The 20835-nt window shown below is 35.4% G+C and overlaps 1 protein-coding gene across 2 annotated transcripts in view; it reads right to left on the minus strand.

Annotated features, from left to right (window-relative positions):
* RBBP8 (RB binding protein 8, endonuclease) overlaps positions 1–20835 on the minus strand; it is an 88526-nt gene that overhangs the window by 39619 nt on the left and 28072 nt on the right. For both annotated transcript variants that reach the window (XM_032859774.1, XM_032859773.1), the window contains exons 5-6: positions 11053–11165; positions 2676–2742 (exon numbers count right to left, since the gene is read on the minus strand). In XM_032859774.1, the coding sequence (XP_032715665.1) occupies positions 2676–2742; positions 11053–11165 (180 nt within the window). The remainder of the gene's footprint in view (positions 1–2675; positions 2743–11052; positions 11166–20835) is intronic.

The raw sequence follows: 20835 nt of genomic DNA on the forward strand, positions 1-20835 counted from the left end.
AGTCAAATGTTTTTGTTTTTTTTTTTTAGATTTTTTATTATTTATTTGACAGACAGATCACAAGTACGCAGAGAGGCAGGCAGAGAGAGAGAGGAGGAGGAGGCAGGCTCCCTGCTGAGCCGAGAGCCCGATGTGGGACTCGATCCCAGGACCCGAGATCACGACCTGAGCCGAAGGCAGAGGCTTTAACCACTGAGCCACCCAGGCGCCCCTCAAATGTTTTTTCTAAGTGAATGTTCAGAGGAATTTCAGGCACTAACAGCATAATGTTACAGTGGTTTAGGGAGTGAAAGAAAAAAGATACTACTTGCCATTTTTTTAAACTGCCAAGCAAAAGTGTATTTGTTTAAGGAGAGCAAGCTACAAAAGAGGTTGGCTTATGAGAAAAACAACTACCTTAAACTTCAGAAGAGAACTTAAAGGCACACTAGATAAGCCCCTACACTGTTTTGATTCAGACATGTCTGAAATAAAAGATGCATACTTCGAAGCTCATCCATATGGTTACTCTTTACTGTAATTTCAAACTTTAGCTTTTATTTCTTCTCTAAAATATCAGTGAGCTTTAACAGAAAAACTTGTGGCTTTCAGAACACTAAAAGTAAACTAATTCTGAGTGAATTTGAATTCATATTTCACCAAGAAAATGATATTGTCCAGTTTCAATTCACTTTATGTGCCTTGGTTTTAGAAGCGTTCATGTTTCTAATCCCATATTAACCTCTACATGTTCATTATCTTATCTTTGGTATTCATAAATACCAAGGCTGAGGTGTTCAGAATGCCATAAGCTACATGTAAATCACTTCACAAGCCATTAATTAATGTAGGCCAACAATCACTTATCTGCAATCTTTGGAACCAGATGTGATGTGGAATTCAGATTTTTTTTTAACATGATGGGTAATATGGAGCACATACAGCTTATTACAGAACCCCTCCAGGGGAGCCTGAGGTATCATCCTGTAGTCGGGCACATTGCCATTTTTACAGCAAAGCACAGGAATGCTCACGTGAGGTGGGATTGATAAGGACTATATAAATAGCATCCTGTGAGTTGGAGTGAGGTTAGGTTGTGAATACCATTTAAAAAAAAAAACAAACAACTTTTGGATTTTAGAATCATATATAAGAGATTGTGGATGTATGTTCTAGCTTACATCAATGTGCGGTAGGAATAAAACTGGAAAGTGTTGACATTTTCAAAATGCATGTTTGATAATCTCAGTCTGATCCCACAGCCTTCTTTCTTCACCTGTCATTCCCCTTCAAAATTCTCTTCACTAATATTTAGTGGACTGATAAAATGGGAGGATTATGAAAATTCTATTGGATATCCACTACTTAAAAGTATATACTGATAAGGATGTTAATTCCACATATAAGATATGTTTATACATAAGACAGTAACTATTCTAAAGACACAATAATGTGTCACACCCACATAGTTTACCAAAGATTTTGTAGATTTCTGCTCAAATGCAATAGAATCTTTAAGAGCCCTATAAAACCACAGAGACTATCCTGAATCCTAATTCTTAAAAATATTTCATAAGTTTTATATAAATGGGAACTAAGAACTGGCTATATCTCAGCTCTGTGACAGACCATATCCAGAAAAACAGATTCTTTTTCTGAGATACTGTTGAATAATGGAAAAAACAGAGGTGTTTAAGTCAAAAGATAGGGGTGGGAGTGATAGACTTATTTACCCTACTAGCTGTGAGACAATGGCAAGTTATTTGACTTCTGTGAACTTTGGTTTCCTTGTCTACAAAAGCAGAGATAATAAAAACTTGTAGAATCATAGTGAGGATTAGAAATAATAAATATAATGCACAAAGAAGAGTAAAGTACACAGAATACAAGTTATTATTTTTATTCTGTGTGAGAAATGGGGGGAGAGGAACAGAAAAAGGAAGAAGTTCTCCAGGTCTGCAAAGTGTGTAAGAGGAAAAAGTTATTCAGATTGCTTTTATGAAGCTTTTGGGTGGGGCACCTGGGTGGCTCAGTCGTTAAACACCTGTCTTCAGCTCAGGTCATGATCCCAGGATCCTGGTATTGAGCCCTGCACTGGGCTCCCTGCTTGGCAGGAAGCCTGCTTCTCCCTCTCCCACTCCCCCAGCTTGTGTTCCCTCTCTGTGTTCCCTCTCTGTGTCTCTTTCTGTCAAATAAATAAATAAAATCTTAAAAATAAATAAATAAATAAAATATAAGTATTTCAGGGGCATCTGGGTGACTCAGTTGAGTGTATGACTCTTGGTTTTGGCTCAGGTCATGGTCTCAGAGTTGTGAGATTGGGCCCCACTTTGAGCTCCCTGGAAACTACCCCTCACCCCGGCTCATGCTCTCTCCCTCTCTTTCTCTCAAATAAATAAACAAATCTTTAAAAAAAAAATACAAATATTTCAAATAAATAATTATAAAAATTAAAATGTTTTACATTAAATTTTTTTTCTTTATGTACACATTAACCTAATAGATACATATACACTCTTCATGTGTACTCCCAAAAGAGTGATTTTCTTTACGGTATTGCAGAAAATTGTACCATTTTAAAAAATGAAACCTGCAACTCTTAATATCTTCAGTTTTTGTATAGCTAAGTGTAATAAAGGAAGAAAATTTGAGGGAAAATATTCAATCTTCTGTTGCAATTAAGGAAAGATACTTACTCAATTTTCTGTTGCAGCTGTTCAGAAAGCTTTTTATTTTCCTCCTGGAGAGTATTCTTTTCATTCACTTAAATATAATATGAAAAACAAGCACATGTATGTTAGGCTTTTTCAATAATATCAATGATTATGGAGAAATTAGGATTTCTAATTCTAAGCCATAATGTTAGTCAGAGTTAATGCTACTGTGCAAGACTAATCTGTTACTTGGTAGTGATCACTACATCGCAGATTGTGCCAGTTCTATGTAACTGATTAACTGATAATTTTATTTTATGCTTGTGGGCAAAAAAGAAAAAGTACTTCATGTACTGGGGAGTACAGTTTAATTATTCCTACTGAAGTCAAGAGAGCATTCCATCTGTTACTCAGTCCTACTTATTCCAAATACCAGTTTAGTAAAAGACCTTTATCTTAAAATAAATCTGATATTAAAAGTAAAATAACACCAAAGAGCAGTAGAATTTTTATAACATTAGCACATTTAAGTCAAATTCTCTTCCTTAATCATACCCTGTTCCATAATTACAGCATCAGTAATTTAAATATATCCACTGAAATAGTATTTGTTTGAATCTACCTTGACTAAATTTTCCTGTCTGTGTTTATTTAATTTAGAAAGCAGAAACTCAATTTTGGACCAAATTTCTACTTCAGTCAGCACAAAATTATTATAGTATATAATAGATACTTTATATATACATATAGTATACTTTTGTATGTCACTAGCTACACATGTACTTCCCTAGGAGGAATATCCAAGAGCTCACAGTAAATGTAACTAATCTCTAGAAATAAAGTTAATCATATTCTAAACATTTGTTAATAATTTAGTGGTTTATAAATATAAACATAATTTCCTTCATTGAGTAAATAAAACTTTTTTGGCTATCTATAATTATGTGAGCCTACTAAACTACCTTCTATGGAGGATCTTAAAAAAATTAAGATATGGACAGTGTCTAGAGAAAAGTACAGCCTAATGAGGGACCAGATATTACTTAAAAGTATTCTATACTGTTGAAAGCAGAAAGACATTATAGAGGTACAGAACTAAAGGAAATTTCAAGGAGAAACAGGTTACTTTGGGTTCTTGAAAAGATGAGGAAAGGATTCATCAAAGACAGGAAAACTGAACCAGAGTTTTCTGGGTTTTTTTTTTTGTTTGTTTCGTTTTTTTAAGATTGATTTATTTGAAAGAGAGAGATCTTGGGTGGGGGGAGGGGCAGAGGGAGAGAATCTCACGTAGATTTCCTGCCGAGCATGGAGCCTCACATGGGGCTCTATCTTACGACCCTGAGATCATGACCTAAGCCGAAACCAAGAATGGGACGCGTAAGTGACTGAGCCACCCAGGCACCCATGGACAGAGTTCTATGCAGAAAATTAATGAAGCAAAGTTAGAAAAAAAAGATTGGGTATAACAACAAATGGTAGGAAGCCTTCAAAATCAGGTTAAGTAATCTGAACTTCATTTTAAAAGATTACCAGGTTTTATTTTTCATAGCTGAATGATGGGAAGATTGGTTTGTTAGTATGTACAATCTATACCAAGGTGAGAAAAAAAAGCACTGACAAGTCAGGTGATCCTTAAAATATGAAATGAGTATTTGGACTAATGTGGAAGGTACAGAAATAGGAATTAAGCACAGGCAGAAGAGCTATTACAGACGCAGAATCAGTAATTATTTGGCAATTCATCCTCTCTAAGGTGAGAGAAATCAAAGATGATCTTAAATTTCTAATAAAGATGGTTTTACCTGTCTCTCCCTCTCCAAATGCCAATGAAATGACAAAGCAACTCTAACAATAAGTCAACTGCAATACTGACAAGTCAGAATGGTTGCCACCAGCAGATCAGAACTAAGAAAAATTCACTAACGTTTTAAAAATAGATAGACTCAGACTGATGGTAAAATCTAACTAAAGAAAAGGCCTTTAAAAAAGTGAGCCTTTTCCTCAGAACATCACATTAATTCCAGTATAGGCAGAATTCCAGAAGTTGCTGAATGAGCAAACAGTTGCCCTTAAGCTAAAGTCATGAGCATAGATTTCCAGAAGTATTAACATTGGAGAGTCCATTAATAAATACTGAGACAAGGAGATCAGGGCAGCAACTTACAGTAATCACTACAGAAGGCACTCCCAGAAGTGCCTAGAAGACAAACTATCCATATACCCTACAGAAAATCTCTCCGGTCAAGTTCCTTTTTCTCCTACCCTCTGCCATTGAAGTAGGGCTCCTGTAAATCAGAACCTGCACTCACTGTTAGCAAAGTAGGCATTCCTCCTTGAGCTAAAGAAGTTAAGTCTACATTTAACAAAAGCATTAATTTAGAGACATCTATAATTATAAACAATTAAGGGTCAAAAAACACATAAAAAACTAAAAAAAACAGTATTTTTTTAAAAAAGAACTAAAAACTGGGACTCCTGGGTGGCTCAGTCAGTTGAGTGTCTGACTCTTGTTCAGCTTATGATCTCAGGGTCATGGGATTGAGCCCTGTGTGGGGCTCCACACTCAGCACAGAGTCTGCTTAAGATATTCTCTCTCCCTTTCCCTCTACCTCTTCCCTACCCCAGCTCTCTCTTTCCCTCTCTGTAAAATAAATAAATCTTTAAAAAAGAAAAGGAATTAAAAGCCAGTGGAAAAAAAATTAGCCTCTGGATAAGTAGTTTTAATAAAGGAAACAAAAGATATCTGATGACATCTTCAGATTTCAAAGGCTGATAGGTTCATTAAAAACAAGCAACAGGTGACCATGAAAGAAACAAAGGTCATAATCATTAAAAGCATAATAAATGGGATGAAAACAGACTAAATGTGAATGAAGACAGAATATCTACCTAAGGGACTCCCAAAATTCAGCATAAGAGGATAAAGTTACAAAGTGTAAAGAAAAATTAGACAGAATGGGAGGACCTGGCGTCTTAGTAATCTGTGTTCCAGAAGAAGAAACAGAGAGAATGGAAAGGGATACTTAAAAAAAAAAAAAAAGCAGAAAAAAAAAACCTTCTTGGGCTAAGTAAACACTTGAGGATTGATGGATGAATTAGATATTCTTTTTTAAGATTTTATTTATTTATTTGACAGAGAGAGATCACAAGTAGCAGAGAGGCAGGCAGAGGGGTGGGGTGGGGTGGGGAAGCAGGCTCCCTGCCAAGCAGAGAACCTGATTTGGGGCTGGATCCCAGGACCCTGGGATCATGACCTGAGCCGAAGGCCGAGGCTTTAATCCACTGAGCCACCCAGGTGCCCCTGAATTAGATATTCTAACAGTGATCTTACTATAAAACAGCTAGATCCTACAGAAAAACATAATTTTTACTAACTGCTGAGCTCTCACAGGAAGAGAAATGCAAGGGACTCCCACACCATCACCACAATCATCAACAAAAACAAAACTGTGAGCTAAAACAGAGCAGTGTAGGTAAGCAGATGCTGGTATCACAGCCCTGGTGGAGGGACTGAACCTGAGATATCCAGTTTAAGCCCAAACTCCTGGAATGGATCCAAAGTAAACCTTATCCTTACCACTAGAGTCAGCAGAAGATAACTCCGATATGGATTCCCAAGTATTTCAGATAATAGAAATATCTTATGTAGTAATGAAATGGTTAAAGATTTAAAAGATGGAATGTCCAAAATGAACACACTAGAAGTGATTACAAAAAAGTGGGTAGACAGACAAGGTTGAAATAATCTGAGCATCAATAATAATGATCATAACTGATTGACACACATTCAATATATGAAATCCTATGGGTTTATTATACTCAAAAAAGAGAAAGCCCCACTTTCATCAAAAACAAAATGAAACATCACACACACACATAACCTATTTGTCACCACTGCAGGTAACTATTACAGAAGACCCTACTCTGAAAACTAGCAATTAAAGGGAGAAAATTAAGATGCACCATGCCTTTCTAGTAGGAACTATATTCCAAGGTAGCCAACAGTCCCAATTTATAAGGGTAAAATCCTATTTTCCGAAGAACACAGCTAATAAATGTAGAAAGAACAGAAATGAAAATTTAGCATTTTATAATCTCTAAAGAATCAATTCAGGAAAGGCTCACCAGTAGATGTGAAAACCATTATGGAAAGACAGAGAGAGAATTTTAATTTTTGCAAGATTTCATAGTATCACACATCCATCCCCCCCACTCATATTACTTGGTGGAGAAAATGTGACTCTATTCTAATAAAGAAACATGGCTATCACCTTAACCCAGTGATCAATCTTAGAATCCCTAAGAGTGGAATAACCTGAAAATATCTATCTCCTGATATAATGCAATATGAAGTAGGCAGCGTTAGCTATGAAGTACTGTTGTCAAAAAAATGTTTAATCTAGACCTAATCAAGCCTTCACATCCAGTATTTATTCAATAGGAAATAAAGGAACAAGATAAAATGTTAAAAAAAAATTCAGAAAGTGGCAAAATTTTAGGAAAATGACCCTACTTCAAGAAGCCAATGTTATGAGGGTGCCTGGGTGGCTCAGTTGGTTAAGCGTCTGCCTTCGCTTCAGTTACGATCCTTGGGTCCTGGGACTGAGCCCTATGTTGGGCTCCCTTCTCAGTGGGGTGTCTGCTTTCCCCTTTTCTTCTGTTTTCCCCCCCTGCTCATGTTGTCTCTTTCACTTGTGTCCTCTCTCTCTCAAATAAATAAAAAATCTTAAAAGAAAAAAAAAGCCAATGTCCTGAAAGAAAAAAAAAAAATAGGAAAGGGAACTATTCTATGTTTTAAAATGATAAATGCATTGTGTATGAGGGTTCTTTACTATTCTCCCTACCTTTCTGCATTTTTAAAATCATTTCATTAAAAAAAAAATAAAGAAGGGGGTGCCTGGCTGGCTCAGTCAATAGAGCATGCAACTCTTGATCTTGGGATCATGAGTTCAAGCCCCATGTTGGGCATACAGCTTATTTAAAAAAAAAAAAAAAGAAGAAGAAGAAGAAGAAAAAGATGACTAGGCAGACTTGAAAAAGAACCAAATAGAATTTTAAGGAATGAAAAATTTGGTTACTAAAATAAAATAACTCAGCACAAGAAAACTATTGAAATACTTAGTATATTGAACAAGACAGTTGAAGGGCTCCTGGGTGGCTCTGTGGGTTAAGCGTCTGCCTTCGGTTCAGGTCATGATCTCAGGGTCCTGGGATCGAGCCCCGCATCGGGCTCTCTGCTCAGCGGGGAGCCTGCTTCCCCCTCTCTCTCTGCCTGACTCTCTGCCTACTTGTGATCTTTCTCTCTGTCAAATAAATAAAATCTTAAAAAAAAAAAAAAGACAGTTGAAATAACTCAGAACACTGCAAAGAGAAACAAGAGGATGAAAACAGGAAAGGGATATCAAGTGATATGAAGGACAGAATGATGAGGTCTCATCCAGAATCCAAAAACAGAGAATGGAGAAAACACAGTATTTGAAAAGCCAGTAGCTGACAGTTTTCCAGATATGATTAAAGATGTGGTTTCACAGATTTTGTAATATATCTAAACAGAATTAAAAAAAAAAAACTTGGTTAATTGGTTAACTGAATTAAAATTATAGAGCACCAAAACAAGAAAAAAAATCATAGCAGCAGTCAGAGAAAAATGATTGTTACCCTGAAATAGCCTTACAAAAGTAAAAGTAAAATAAAAACATCTGTGGATAAAAACTAAGTTTAGAACCAACAAATACTTTTTTTTTTTTTTAAAGATTTTATTTATTTATTTGAGAGAGAGAGAGAGAGCAAGAGAGGGGAAAAGGTCAGAGGGAGAAGCAGACTCCCTGCAGAGCCGGGAGCTGGATGAGGGACTCAATCCTAGGACTCGGGGATCATGACATAAGCTGAAGGCAGTGGCTTAATCAACTGAGCCACCCGGGCACCCCCCCCTAACAAATGCCTTCTAAAGGATGTATCTCAGAAAGGATAATAATCCTAGAAGGAAACTGAGGTGCAAAAGTAGTAATAAGCAAAGAAACCGATAAAATATGTAGGCAAATCTTTTAAAAAACTGTCTTAATAAAGTCATTTTGAGAGAAGCTTCTAACTTAGAACGCTAAGAAAAAGGAAATGAAATGCTAGGCATAAATAGCATGTAAGCAGAGTTCAGGTGCTTTAAGGTCTGTGTATTATTCGAAGGTGGTCAAGATATTAACTTTATGTTTAGGAACGCATGGTAAAATTTCACATTTGTAGGGCGCCTGGCTGGCTCAGTCGGAAGAGCATGTGACTCTCGATCTTGTAGTTGTGAGTCTGAGCTCTGTGTTGGCCTAGAGCCTACTTAAAAAAATTTGTTTTCAAGGTTGATCAAAAAGATATAAAGAATTAAAAAACAAAAAGTAAAGTATCAGATACAAATAAAATAAGACAGACATCCTCAAAATTCAAAACTGGGAAAGTAAAAACATAAAAGAAAGAAAAGGGAGGAAGAAATCCAAATAGCAATGAACAGAACCATGAAAAAAATCATATATATGAAGGCGCTGGTGTTTTTTAGTCTTACGATAACTTGGGACTTGACCTTGGCAATTCTTCTTGTGCTCATTTTAAGGTAGAATTAGTTTTCTTAAACTTTACCATAATCATGCAGGTAGTATTACTAATGGTGCAATTCTGAGACTATTGTGCTTATGAGATTTAAAAAATGAGTAGCTGGGGGTATTTTCATTCTATCATCCCTGTGTCTTTGAGAACCAGGCTTCTCAGTGTGGGAAGAGAGAGAGATGCTATTAGAGAAAAGGTTAACAACAGCTCTACAGTCTTGAATTTGCATTTTAAAAGTGAACTCGTGAGGCATTTTGTCTATCTGAAAACTAGGCAAAGGATATTGAAGCTATTCTCCAAGAAGAAATGCAAACTGAGCCTCATGTAAAAAAATAACTTAACCTGAAGAGTTAGAAGGAGAACGCGAACTTAAAAAAGGTATCATTCTTTACCCAGAAGATAGGGTATTATTAATTCCTGCATTTTTGCTTGAAGCTAAAGAAGATGCAGGGAAACGCATGCTTTCAAACACCTCCCCCCACCAAAAATCAAGCTGTCCATCAACAGCAGAATCGCCAAATGACATCTATGCTATAGAATATAATGGAGCCATGAAAAAGAACAATGTCTTTAGTCCTTTGAAGAGTTTGGCTATTTTTCAGATAGCCAAATTTGTTGGTAATTTGATTATTAGGTATGCGGACATTACCAGAGATTACTGCTATACTAACAATAATATAATTGTAGATCTCAGCTATGTTAAACAGAGATGTAATAGTTTTCTACTTACTGATGGCATTCTTATATTCCTAAATAAACATATGTACCCATCCACACATACACACCACAGAAGCTACAGACTTAAATTAACATGTAAAGACTTCTAAGTCATAGCCTAAAATGAATTAAAACATGTCAGAACAAGAAGTATGGTATGATCTCATTAAAATTTAAGAGAAGAGAAGAGGGGGACAACTGATTGGCTCAGTCAGTGGAGCATGTGACTCTTGATCTCAGGGCTGTGAGTTCAAGAGAGAGAGAGAGAGAGAGAGAAGAGACAGAAGGAAGGGATAAAACAAAGGAGAGACAAACAGAAAGATAAACCTGGACCTGGAAAGATACATTATCAGATTGTTAACAGTAATTATCCCCAGGAACAAAATAAAACAATATTCTTTCTCTTTTGAAACAATGAGGTGATATATACTCATTTATTCTTGTTTGAGTAACCAGAGGATAGCAATATAATAGAAAAAAAATAGAAGATGGACTTAGTTTGGAAAAGAAGATAAATTAATTAAATCTTAGATGTGTTGGTTGTGAGTTGTTTATAGAGAATCAAAGTAAAGGTCACTAAGAGAGTATATGAAGTGTTAATAGAGAATAAGGTGAAGAGAGGTATTAGAGGAAAAGAAGGTTAAGAGAAGGCTAAGCATGTAAGGAAACCCTACATTAAATGTGTAAGGAGACTCAATTAAAAATGATATATTTGAAATAGTATGTCATGAAAACCAAAGAAAGTATATACTTTTGTAGAATACTAAATTGTATTTTTTGTATTTAACTTTACTAAATACTAGTTAAATTATATGAAATAAAGATAACACTAAAGAAGGAAGTACCTTCATAATGGAAGGAAATTTCCTTCTTGCTTTATAGCTAGTAGGACTTGAGGGCCAATGTGGATAGTATTGAGCCCACCTTTTTGTACCCTATTTCTTACTGAAATAAATATGAAGTTAAATCTACAGAAAGGGAATAAAGGACATTTGAACTTTTGCCCACATGAGGAAAAAATGTATGTGAACAATCCATTTGATTACAACCATTTAATAATAGGTTTTAACAACAGTACAGTATACTTTAAATAATTAATGAAGAAAAGGAAACTCACTAAGTTCTGTGATAAGTTTAAGATTCTGCTGTCGGATATTTTCAAACTCTTGCTGTTTTTTCCGCATGTGCTCTTCAGTTACTGCACAGCGATCACATAATCCTGCTCTTAACCTAGGAAACAAAAACAAAATATTTTTAGAATAGAACTTAAATGTTCTCACCAGAAATTAAGTTTATGAGATCATGGTTCTGTTAATTAGTGGAAATTCCTTCACTATGGATATGTTCACCAAATCATTATGATGTACACTTTATTTTACAATTTTATTTATCCATTATACCTCTGTAAACCTGAAATTCAATTTTTTTGAACTACTAAAAGATACTTCATTATATTTGAAAGCCAAGATTTTTATGCTTTTTGAAGCTCTAAAGAACTGACTTGGTAAATACAGAGAAAATTAACTAGTTTAATGATGTATTACACTGTTAGGAAATACATAATGAATGTTCAACTTTTTTAGCTGAATGAATACTAAAGGTCCAAGAATACTAAGTAAACAAACAAACAAATAAACAAAACAACCTTTATATTTTGTTCCTTTCATTATTAAAAAAGCCCCAATGTTAGGGGCACCTGGGTGGCTCAGTGGGTTAAGCTTCTGCCTTCAGCCGAGGTCATGATCTCAGGATTCTGGGATCAAGCCCCGAGTCAGGCTCTCTGCTTGGTGGGGAGCCTGCTTCCCCTCTCTGTCTGCCTCTCTGCCTACTTGTGATCTCTCTCTCTCTGTCAAATAAGCAAACAAACTCTTTTAAAAAAAAACCCCAATGTTAGAAAAATTCACAAATGTACTATTATGCAAAAAATGTTTTAAAAATAGTTTTCACTGATTATTTGAGTGCTGAAGGGAAGAGGGCAATACATATATTGCACATAGGGGCTGGGGAGTGGTAAAGAGAAAGGTGTACCTCAAAATGTTAATAACAGTTATGTTATAGGTACCAGTATTATAGGAGATTTTTTTCTTAGCGTTTTTCTCTTTTTCAAAATTTCTCTAATTTTATTATTTATTAATCAGGAAAAAATATAGTTAAAAAGGAGACATATACCCCACATCAGAAATTTGGGAAATACATAATCTGAAGTAATAACTTTAACTTGATAACCTGTCAGTAAGATACTAAGCATTTAAGTGTCTATGGAAGTCATAGCATGGTAGTATAAGCCCTGAGGTATAAGTTAAGGAGGTAAAAAATTAAAACTGTACAACTAAAACAAACAAAAAGAACCTAGGGAATTTTACAAGAAAGTAAAACTCATATCAGCAATGTTGATATGGATGTAAAAAATAAAGATTAGAGATCATAGATAGGATGCAATAATAAAATCAGAATGCTTAGAATGAAGAAATAAAGAATTGGACATCACAGTTTAATTAGAGTATGTTCCAAAGATAGGAATTAGGACAGTAAAGATCTTTGAAACCATTTTATATGACAAACATCTAAGTAAAGATGACAGAGTTAACATTTCCATCAACTTTTGCTCCTTCCCAAGATCCTACAAAACTACAGCAAAGATACATGTATATTTTTAAAAACACAAACCCACCAGGACAGGACTAATGGGAGAGAAAACAAACAAAAACCTTAAAGCTAGGTAGTGGGTGGACAAAATTGAAACTCCCTAGGAATGCTGAATCCTAAGCCAATGATGGGAAATGTCTAGAATTGTTGTCCAATATGGTAGGCACAGCTACATATGGCTATTCCAATTTAAATAAATTAAAATTGAAATCGAACTCAGTTATGCTCAAGTACTCAAAAGCCACATGTCTAGATGTTACCATATTAGGCAGTATAGATATAAGATATTTCCATTATCACAGAAAACTATCAGACAGCACTGACTTAGAACCAACCTGCTATATAAAGCAGAATTTGCAGAAGTTTAAAAAATTGGTACTCAGTGTGAGTGATTTACAGTATTTCAACAAATCATCATACCAACATATTTTCTCTTATATTCTGAACACTCAAGTGATCACCCCTTCCATTCCCAGCAGAATACTGCTAGTTGAGTCTCTAGAGGGTCTAAAACAGACACTGGTTTGGGAGATATGAGGTACAGGTAAGGGTAGGAGTAAAATAATGAAATGAATGTCTATGCATGCCAAATTCTCAGGCCCTAGCCTAGGCCCTCATCATCTATTTGGCTTCCAGAACTTTGGTAGCCAACCCTATTGCACATTCCAGGAAGCAGAATAAAGGAGCCTCCTCTAGGAAATCAGATCTAAAGATACTGACATTAGAGAATTATCAGTGAAACACACAAGGCAGATCAACCTGAAGGGAAGGTCATAGCCCACAATTCCACTCAGAGCTTCCAACTTTCATCCACCTCTCTTAAATATGAATAGATAATGAAGATCAACAGATAGCTGAGATAAAGTAAGAGACTAAAACATGAGGCGCCTGGGTGGCTCAGTGGGTTAAGCCTCTGCCTTTGGCTCAGGTCATGAGTTCAGGGTCCTGGGATCGAGTGCCGCATTGGGCTCTCTGTTTGGCAAGGAGCCTACTTCTTCCTCTTTCTCTCTCTGCCTGCCTCTTTGCCTATTTGTGATTTCTCTCTGTCAAATAAATAAAATCTTAAAAAAAAGAGAGAGACTAAAGACACTAAAAAAAAGAGGGGTACTTGGGTGGCTCAGTTGGTTATGAGTCTGACTCTTGACGTAGGCTCAGGTTGTTGTCTCAGGGTTGTGAGATCAACTCCTGCACTAAATGCCGCATCTTGCTCCGGCTCAGCAGGGAGTCTGCTGGAGATTCCCTCTCCGTCTCTCCCCCTTCCCCCAACTTGCACTTGTGTGTGCTTTCTCTCTCTCTCCTAAATAAATAAATCTTTAAAAATTAAAGCTACATAGAGAGAATTTAAAAAAAAAATACCACCATTGTCAAACTGTAAAGAATACTCTCAGGAGAATTGAAGAAGATACCAAACTATGACATGAAAACAGGACTGCAGTAAAAGGAAATATCCTGGGAACAAAAACAAAAAATCCTAGAAGTTAAAAATATAGCAGCAGGAAAAACTCCAAACTCAACAGAAGATGAGAAAATAAAGTTGAGAAAATCTCCCCAAAAAGCAAAGAGAAAATAGAAAAGATAAGAAAACCAGAGCATTGGGGCGCCGGGGTGGCTCAGTGGGTTAAGCCTCTGCCTTTCGCTCAGGTCATGATCTAAGGGTCCTGGGATTGAGCTCCACATCAGGCCCTCTGCTCAGCAGGAAGCCTGCTTCCTCCCCCACCCCCACCTTTCTGCCTACTGCTCTGCCTACTTGTGATTTCTCTCTGTCAAATAAATAAATAAAATATTTAAAAAAGAAAAAAAAGAAAAGAAAAGAAAACCAGAGCATTATTCCTTAGAATGTTTACCATATCAATAATAAAGAGTTCCAGAAAAAGTGAGTCTTGGGGTGGGGGCAGGGGTGGGCAGAAAAGGAGGAACAAAAAAAATATGAGACATGCAGAAAGCAAGATGGCATAAATCCAACTGTATCAATAATTACATTATTAATTGATAAAACACTCCAATCAAAAGGCAGAAACTGTCAGAACAAAAAAATGAATCAACTTTATGCTATCTACAGTAGACATATGCTTTAAAAAAAAAAAAAAGATTTATTTATTTATTTTAGAGAGAACTGCCATGTGCATCCTGAATTGAGGGTGAGGGGGCTGGGCAGAGGGAGAGTGAAAGAGAAAGACTCTAGCAAACTCCCCTATGAGAGCAGAGCCCCATGTGGGGCTTGTTCTCACCATCGTGAGATCATGACCTGATCCCAAATCAAGAGTTGGTTAATGACTGAACCACCCAGGTGTCGCTACAATAGACATACTTTAGATTCCAAGATACAAATACACTCAAGGCAAAAGGATAGAAAAAATATATACCATGCAAACAAAACCAAAAGAAAGCTGAAGCATCTACCTTAATTAATATCAGACAAAACAGACTATAAGATAGAATGTGTTACTTACTAGCACAGTGAATTTTATAATAAAAGGGTCAATTCATTACAAAAATAGAACAATGATAATATAGGCATCTAACACTAGAGCCCCAAAATATACACAGAGCAAAAACCAAGAATTTGAAGGAAAAAAGGGAAAAACAAATTCAACAATAATAGTTGGAGATTTACACTCTCAATAATGGATAGATCAAGTGAGATGGGAAATCAGCATAGATCTAGCAGACCTGAAAAAAACCAACAACCACCCTGACCTGACATCTACAGAATATGCCACCTACAACTGCTGAATGCACATTTAGAACATTTGCCAGGACCATTTCCTAGGTCACAAAACAAGTCTCAATAAGTTTAAAAGCACTGAAATCAGACAAAGCATGCTGTTCTATCACAATGGAATTAAATTAGAAATCACCAACAGAAGAAAATTGGGAAAATCCACAAATCTGTGAATCTTAAACAATGTACTCCTAAATAAACAATGTGTTAAAGAAGAATCACAAGGTAAAGTATAAAAATAGGCCACAGCATACATGCACATATAAAGCAGTGGTCAATAAACAATAAAAAGTTCTTGAAGACTAAATATGTGATTATCAAAATAATCTTAATAGTAGGGTTGGAAAATAATATAGAAAAGAAATATTCTAGAACATGGGAAAAAAAAATAAGTAACAGAAATCAGAGAAAAGATTATAAAGAATCAGTTTATGACTGAGAACTGCTCCAGGAGGAGAAAATGTAAAAATGGAGAGGGGAAATAACAGAAAAAAATTGCCAGACCTTAAGAGATACCAGCCTTCAGGTTAACAGGCTGAGTGTCCAACACATTGAAGGAAACACACATACCCTTCCCTCACATAATTTTAGAATGAGAAGAAGGTCTTAAATTCCAGGAAAGAAAAATAATCTATTATCTATAAAGGAATAACATGAGAATTGTATCAGTTTTATCAACACTGGATGCTAAGAGATAATGAGAAAATGTCTTCAGTCTGGAGGAAATCTATTTTGAACCTAGAATTTTAAATCTATTCAAAATATCATCTAAATCAATAGAAAATAACATTTTTAGACAAGCAAGGACTCTGAAAATTTACTTCCTGTGTACTTTTCCGCAGTTATTTGAGGGTGAGCTATAAGAAAATGAGCATAAAACACCAATAAAAGGAAAAATAGGCCCACATTTCATCAACCTTTTCATTGGTATATATTCAAGGTCTATAATAGTGTCTGGCACAAAGCTGGTACCCCATAATTATCTGCTAACTTGAAGGAAATAATGGACTTAATGTAGGGATCCAGTGAAGAGAAATCCCAGTTGTAGAATAACCTAGAAAGTAAATGCTCCAAATTAGTACAGAAAGTTTTTTAGCCCAAGAAGTATGCCTTCAAGAAAAGGAACAAAAAGGATTATAATCAATAAATAGAATAACTAACACACTACATAATATTAATGACCTAGTAAGGAAAACATGTTTCTTATCTCAACATGAAAAAAAGTAGTTACAACTTCTAGGACAAGCACAGCCAAGCTCATACAAATATGTCCTTGTCATTGCACATTATGGGCTGATTTGAGGTTAATCTGAGCAGCTGATTTGAAACAGAGTAGAAAAGTAACTATGTGGCCTGGACATTAGAAACAGTCTCCTTGAGTGGCACAGAGGTCATGACATCGGATCTATAGAGAAGAAAATGTTATCCTGGCTCAGCAGAGAGTATTTACAGAGTCAATAAATAAACACTATTTACTATTTTTCAGCTTCTATAATTAAATTATAACCCAAATACAAAAGATTGAGATCTGGTAACAGAAAACAATGTAACCATTGTCAAGACCATCAGTATTACTTACATGGAAAGATTCAGGTTAACACAGGGTGGGAAGTAGAAGAGAAGAAGAATGATGCAGGGAAAGGTTGAAGTGGTGAGTTCAGGGAGACTGTTCAGACATTTTCCTAAAATATATTCCTCGTAAAGACGTACTTTTACATAAATGTATGTATTAAGGTTCAAAGGTAACATAGAAGAACTAAAATAGTAACTATTCAAAAATACGTGAGAGATAAAAACTATTCTCATTGTCATAGTAAGAAGTAAACAGATATTATCTCAAATTGATAAATCAAGTGTTAAAGTAAAAATACATCATTGATGGGGTGCATGGGTGACTCAGTCATTTAAGTGTCTCAGTTTGGCTCAGGTCAAGATCCTGGGGTCCTGGGATGGAGCCCTGCAACAGGTTCCCTGCTCAGTGGGGAGTCTGCTTGTCCTTCTCCCTCTCCCCCTCCTCCATTCGTGTGCTCCTTTTCTCTCTCAAATAAATAAAATCTTAAAAAAAAATAAAAAGCAAATACATCATTTAGAACTTTGGAAAACTAAGAACTGTGACTGACAGGGGTGGGAAAGACAGGTACAAAAAACCTTTTTTTATGGTAACTACGTATCTTTATAATGTACATGCATTACTTGAATAAAAATTCAAAAGGGAGAACATAAAGTAAGCTAGATAGCATATTCCTTTCATCACAGCATTTAAATTTAACAGTATTATATTCTCGAATACTTTGTATGACATCTTTTTGAGTATTAAGGTACTAAAAAGGATATACACTTTCTTGTCTTTCTGCTATTAATACTTGTGTCTTCAGATTCTCAAGCATTTCTACAGCTAACGGTAAAGTCTATTTATGCCTTTAAAATTCCAAAGAAAATAAGTCTCTGTAAACCATTCTAAAAACCCAAACACTATTAAACTATTATAAGAGGCAACTCAATTTTAACTATTTGCTTAAAGTACCTGACATTTCGTATTTACATTTCTCTTTTAAACATTGCTGTAATTAATAGCTTAGGGTCCATGTAATAAACATTGAAATAGCTGACCTGACTGTGGTAAATAATTTATACACAGAATTACTAAGCCATAAGGGCCTAAGAGAACATGACATTGAAAAGTCATTGAAGGGGTGGCTGGCTGGCTCAGTGAGTAGAGCATGTGACTCTTGATCTCAGTGTAGTGAGTTCAAGCCCCATGTTGGGTGTAAAGCTTACTTAAAAAATAAATAAAAAGTAAAATAAAAAACAGAAAAAGAAAAGTCCCTGAAAAACACTGAAAGAGGTAAATGGCACTGAACAATTCTATGAATTATTTAAATGTCATTCTACTAGTCAGTTTGTCAGTAAAAATTAACACTATTGTTTCTAAGAAATCAAATCTAATACATTAAAATGTCATGACGTATCATCAAAAAGAATTCCTTGGAATCCCTAGTTTTCAAGTTCAAAAATGCCATTGATATAGGCAGCTATAAAAATGAAACAATATTCCCTAGCTTCTTTATTACTTCTAGTTTTCTCCAGTTAACTGCCATTCTTGATAACAATATCTGTGGAAAAGTGTCAACTCTTGATTGCTTCCAGATCCTAGTTTAAATTTAAATGAATGTGAGAAAATATGCTAGCTCTTATTTCCATCAGCAAGGATCCACCGCTTTCCTCTTGCCTATTTTCCACTGATGCTATCAGAGAAAGAAACAGCCTCAATTTCACAGGAGAATGAATGCAATTTCAGTCGCTGTATATAGGTAACAGGGAAAGAAGAGTAATTCTACTTGTAAGATCAGAAAGCAACAAATATCGTGAGTTTGTTCATAGGGATGAAGAAGTAAAACCTTTCATTTTGCAATTGGAAAACTTAGCAGATTAACAAGTATGCTCAATTATTTGCTATACCCCAACAAGATTTCCTCAAATTTATTCATTTTCAAAATGAATAAATTTTCAAAACATGTACAAAGAGTATTGTACGTGCTAAAATACAACAGTGCCCTGTCTTTTCTTTTAAAGAGTTTATAGTGTATTAGAAAAAGAGAGGCAATAAAAAAGTAATTATGGCAAAGTAATTATGGCAAAGAATCATGACAGTGCAAATAGGGGGTACTATGAAAGTACCCAGCAGAACTAAACCCAGTCTAGAAAGTCAGAGAAGGTCTCCTGAAGAATATATTTAAATTTAAACCTATGAGTAAGACAAAAAGAGGACATTTAGTCTAGTATTTGAAAAATAGTTGCACAACCCTAAGTCCTCTGATTATGAGTACAAATTTTCCCTTTCAATGACAGATGAAATACAAGTTTCCTATGACTGCCAAAAATGCTTTTAATAAAAAATACTGAAATCTATTAGACAATCATTACTTAACTGCTTTGTTCAGATTTTTTTTTTTTATGCATTCTATCTACTGAACACAGTAACTATTTCTTAGATTTAGTGAAATACTTTGTTTTCTCTAAGGAAAGTCTATTATAACAGCAGTAGTAGAACATAAAGCAGCCACATAAAATTATAACTTTTTAGTATCTAATTTACCTTTACTGAGTAATTCCTCTCATCTAAACATCTCACAATGTTTTTACATTAGCATAAAAATAAAATTTGTTTCATCCTATGAAGAGTAAGCAGCAAGTTTCAGAATTACTGTTTAGAAATTTTAAGAAAACACGTTTTGCTTTTTAAAGGTCTTAGCAAAACATTTACTTTTATAGTTTTTTTAAAACTTGCTATAGATATCATTCTCATACAAAATAAAACTAAAATGAAATTTTAAGTAAGGCAGAACTTTACCAAATGTTATCTACTTAGACATTTAAAGACAGAATTAGTAGCAATTTAAAAGATAAATTAAAAAAAAAAATCCCCAAAAAGTCAGACTAGAAAGTGGACAATGCTGGGGAATTAATATTTCAGAGTATCTGTTTCAATAGATGCATATTAGGTCAAGTACAAATACTTTGATATGATCAGTCTTTACATAACATTTACAAAATTAAGAAAATATACAGACAAGGCTTCAGGAAAACAGAAACTGGGGGGGGGTTGTAAAGTCAAATTTAACCTAATTATCCACAAACTGTCATCTAGCGATGGTTTCTTAAATCTTTGCCAGCTCAGTTTCCTCACACATAAAATGGTTTTACTATCTACCTTACAGCATTAGTGTGAAGATCAGGTGTTAGATGTCTGGATACAAAGTGAGCCCCCAATACATACCAATCGCTGGAGAGTTAAAGCCCGAGAAAGATGTCCTCTCCACCATTCCTCCCAAATGCTCTACTACATATCCAGAGAAAACAAGGATATGCCTCACTACACTAAGAGAAGAATAGCTGATGATTTCTTTTCTTTTTTTTTTTTTTTTTTTTAAAGATTTTTACTTATTTATTTGACAGAGAGAGAAACAGCGAGCGGAAGAGGGAACACAAGCAGGGGGAGTGGGAGAGAAGCAGGTTTCCCGCTGAGCAGGGAGCCCGATGCGGGGCTCAATCCCAGGACCCTGGGATCATGACCTGAGCCAAAGGCAGACACTCGGTGACTGAGCCACTCAGGTGCTCCTGGTGATTTCATTTTTGATCCTGGACTAGCTTCCTGATACCTCAGCTGGAGAGAGACTGGGTCTGGCTATGACACACAGTACAGACTAGAGTGCTAAGTGGCTAGAACCACAGTCACCAATTAGGAGGGATACCATAAGTTTCTAAAAATCACTATATGTACTTTTAATTGTATTAATCTTATTTAATCATCCAAGTAGCCCTGAGAAGGTATGGTGGGTGTCATGTCATATATTCTTGGCTTTTCTTCCACTCTGATAATTTTTGTTTCACAATTTTTTTTTCGTTGGCCGGGCCCTTATTCTTCATTAAAGCTTAATTAGTATGTCCAAGGATTCCGCACTAACACCTCTTCCAATTTTCTTCCAATACCCTTTAAGATGTCCTTAGATCTCTTATCCAGTCTCTAGGTTT

The sequence above is a fragment of the Lontra canadensis genome, unplaced genomic scaffold (genome assembly GCF_010015895.1).
Source record: "Lontra canadensis isolate GAN:19392208 unplaced genomic scaffold, GSC_riverotter_1.0 scaffold17, whole genome shotgun sequence".
Classification (NCBI taxonomy): domain Eukaryota; kingdom Metazoa; phylum Chordata; class Mammalia; order Carnivora; family Mustelidae; genus Lontra; species Lontra canadensis.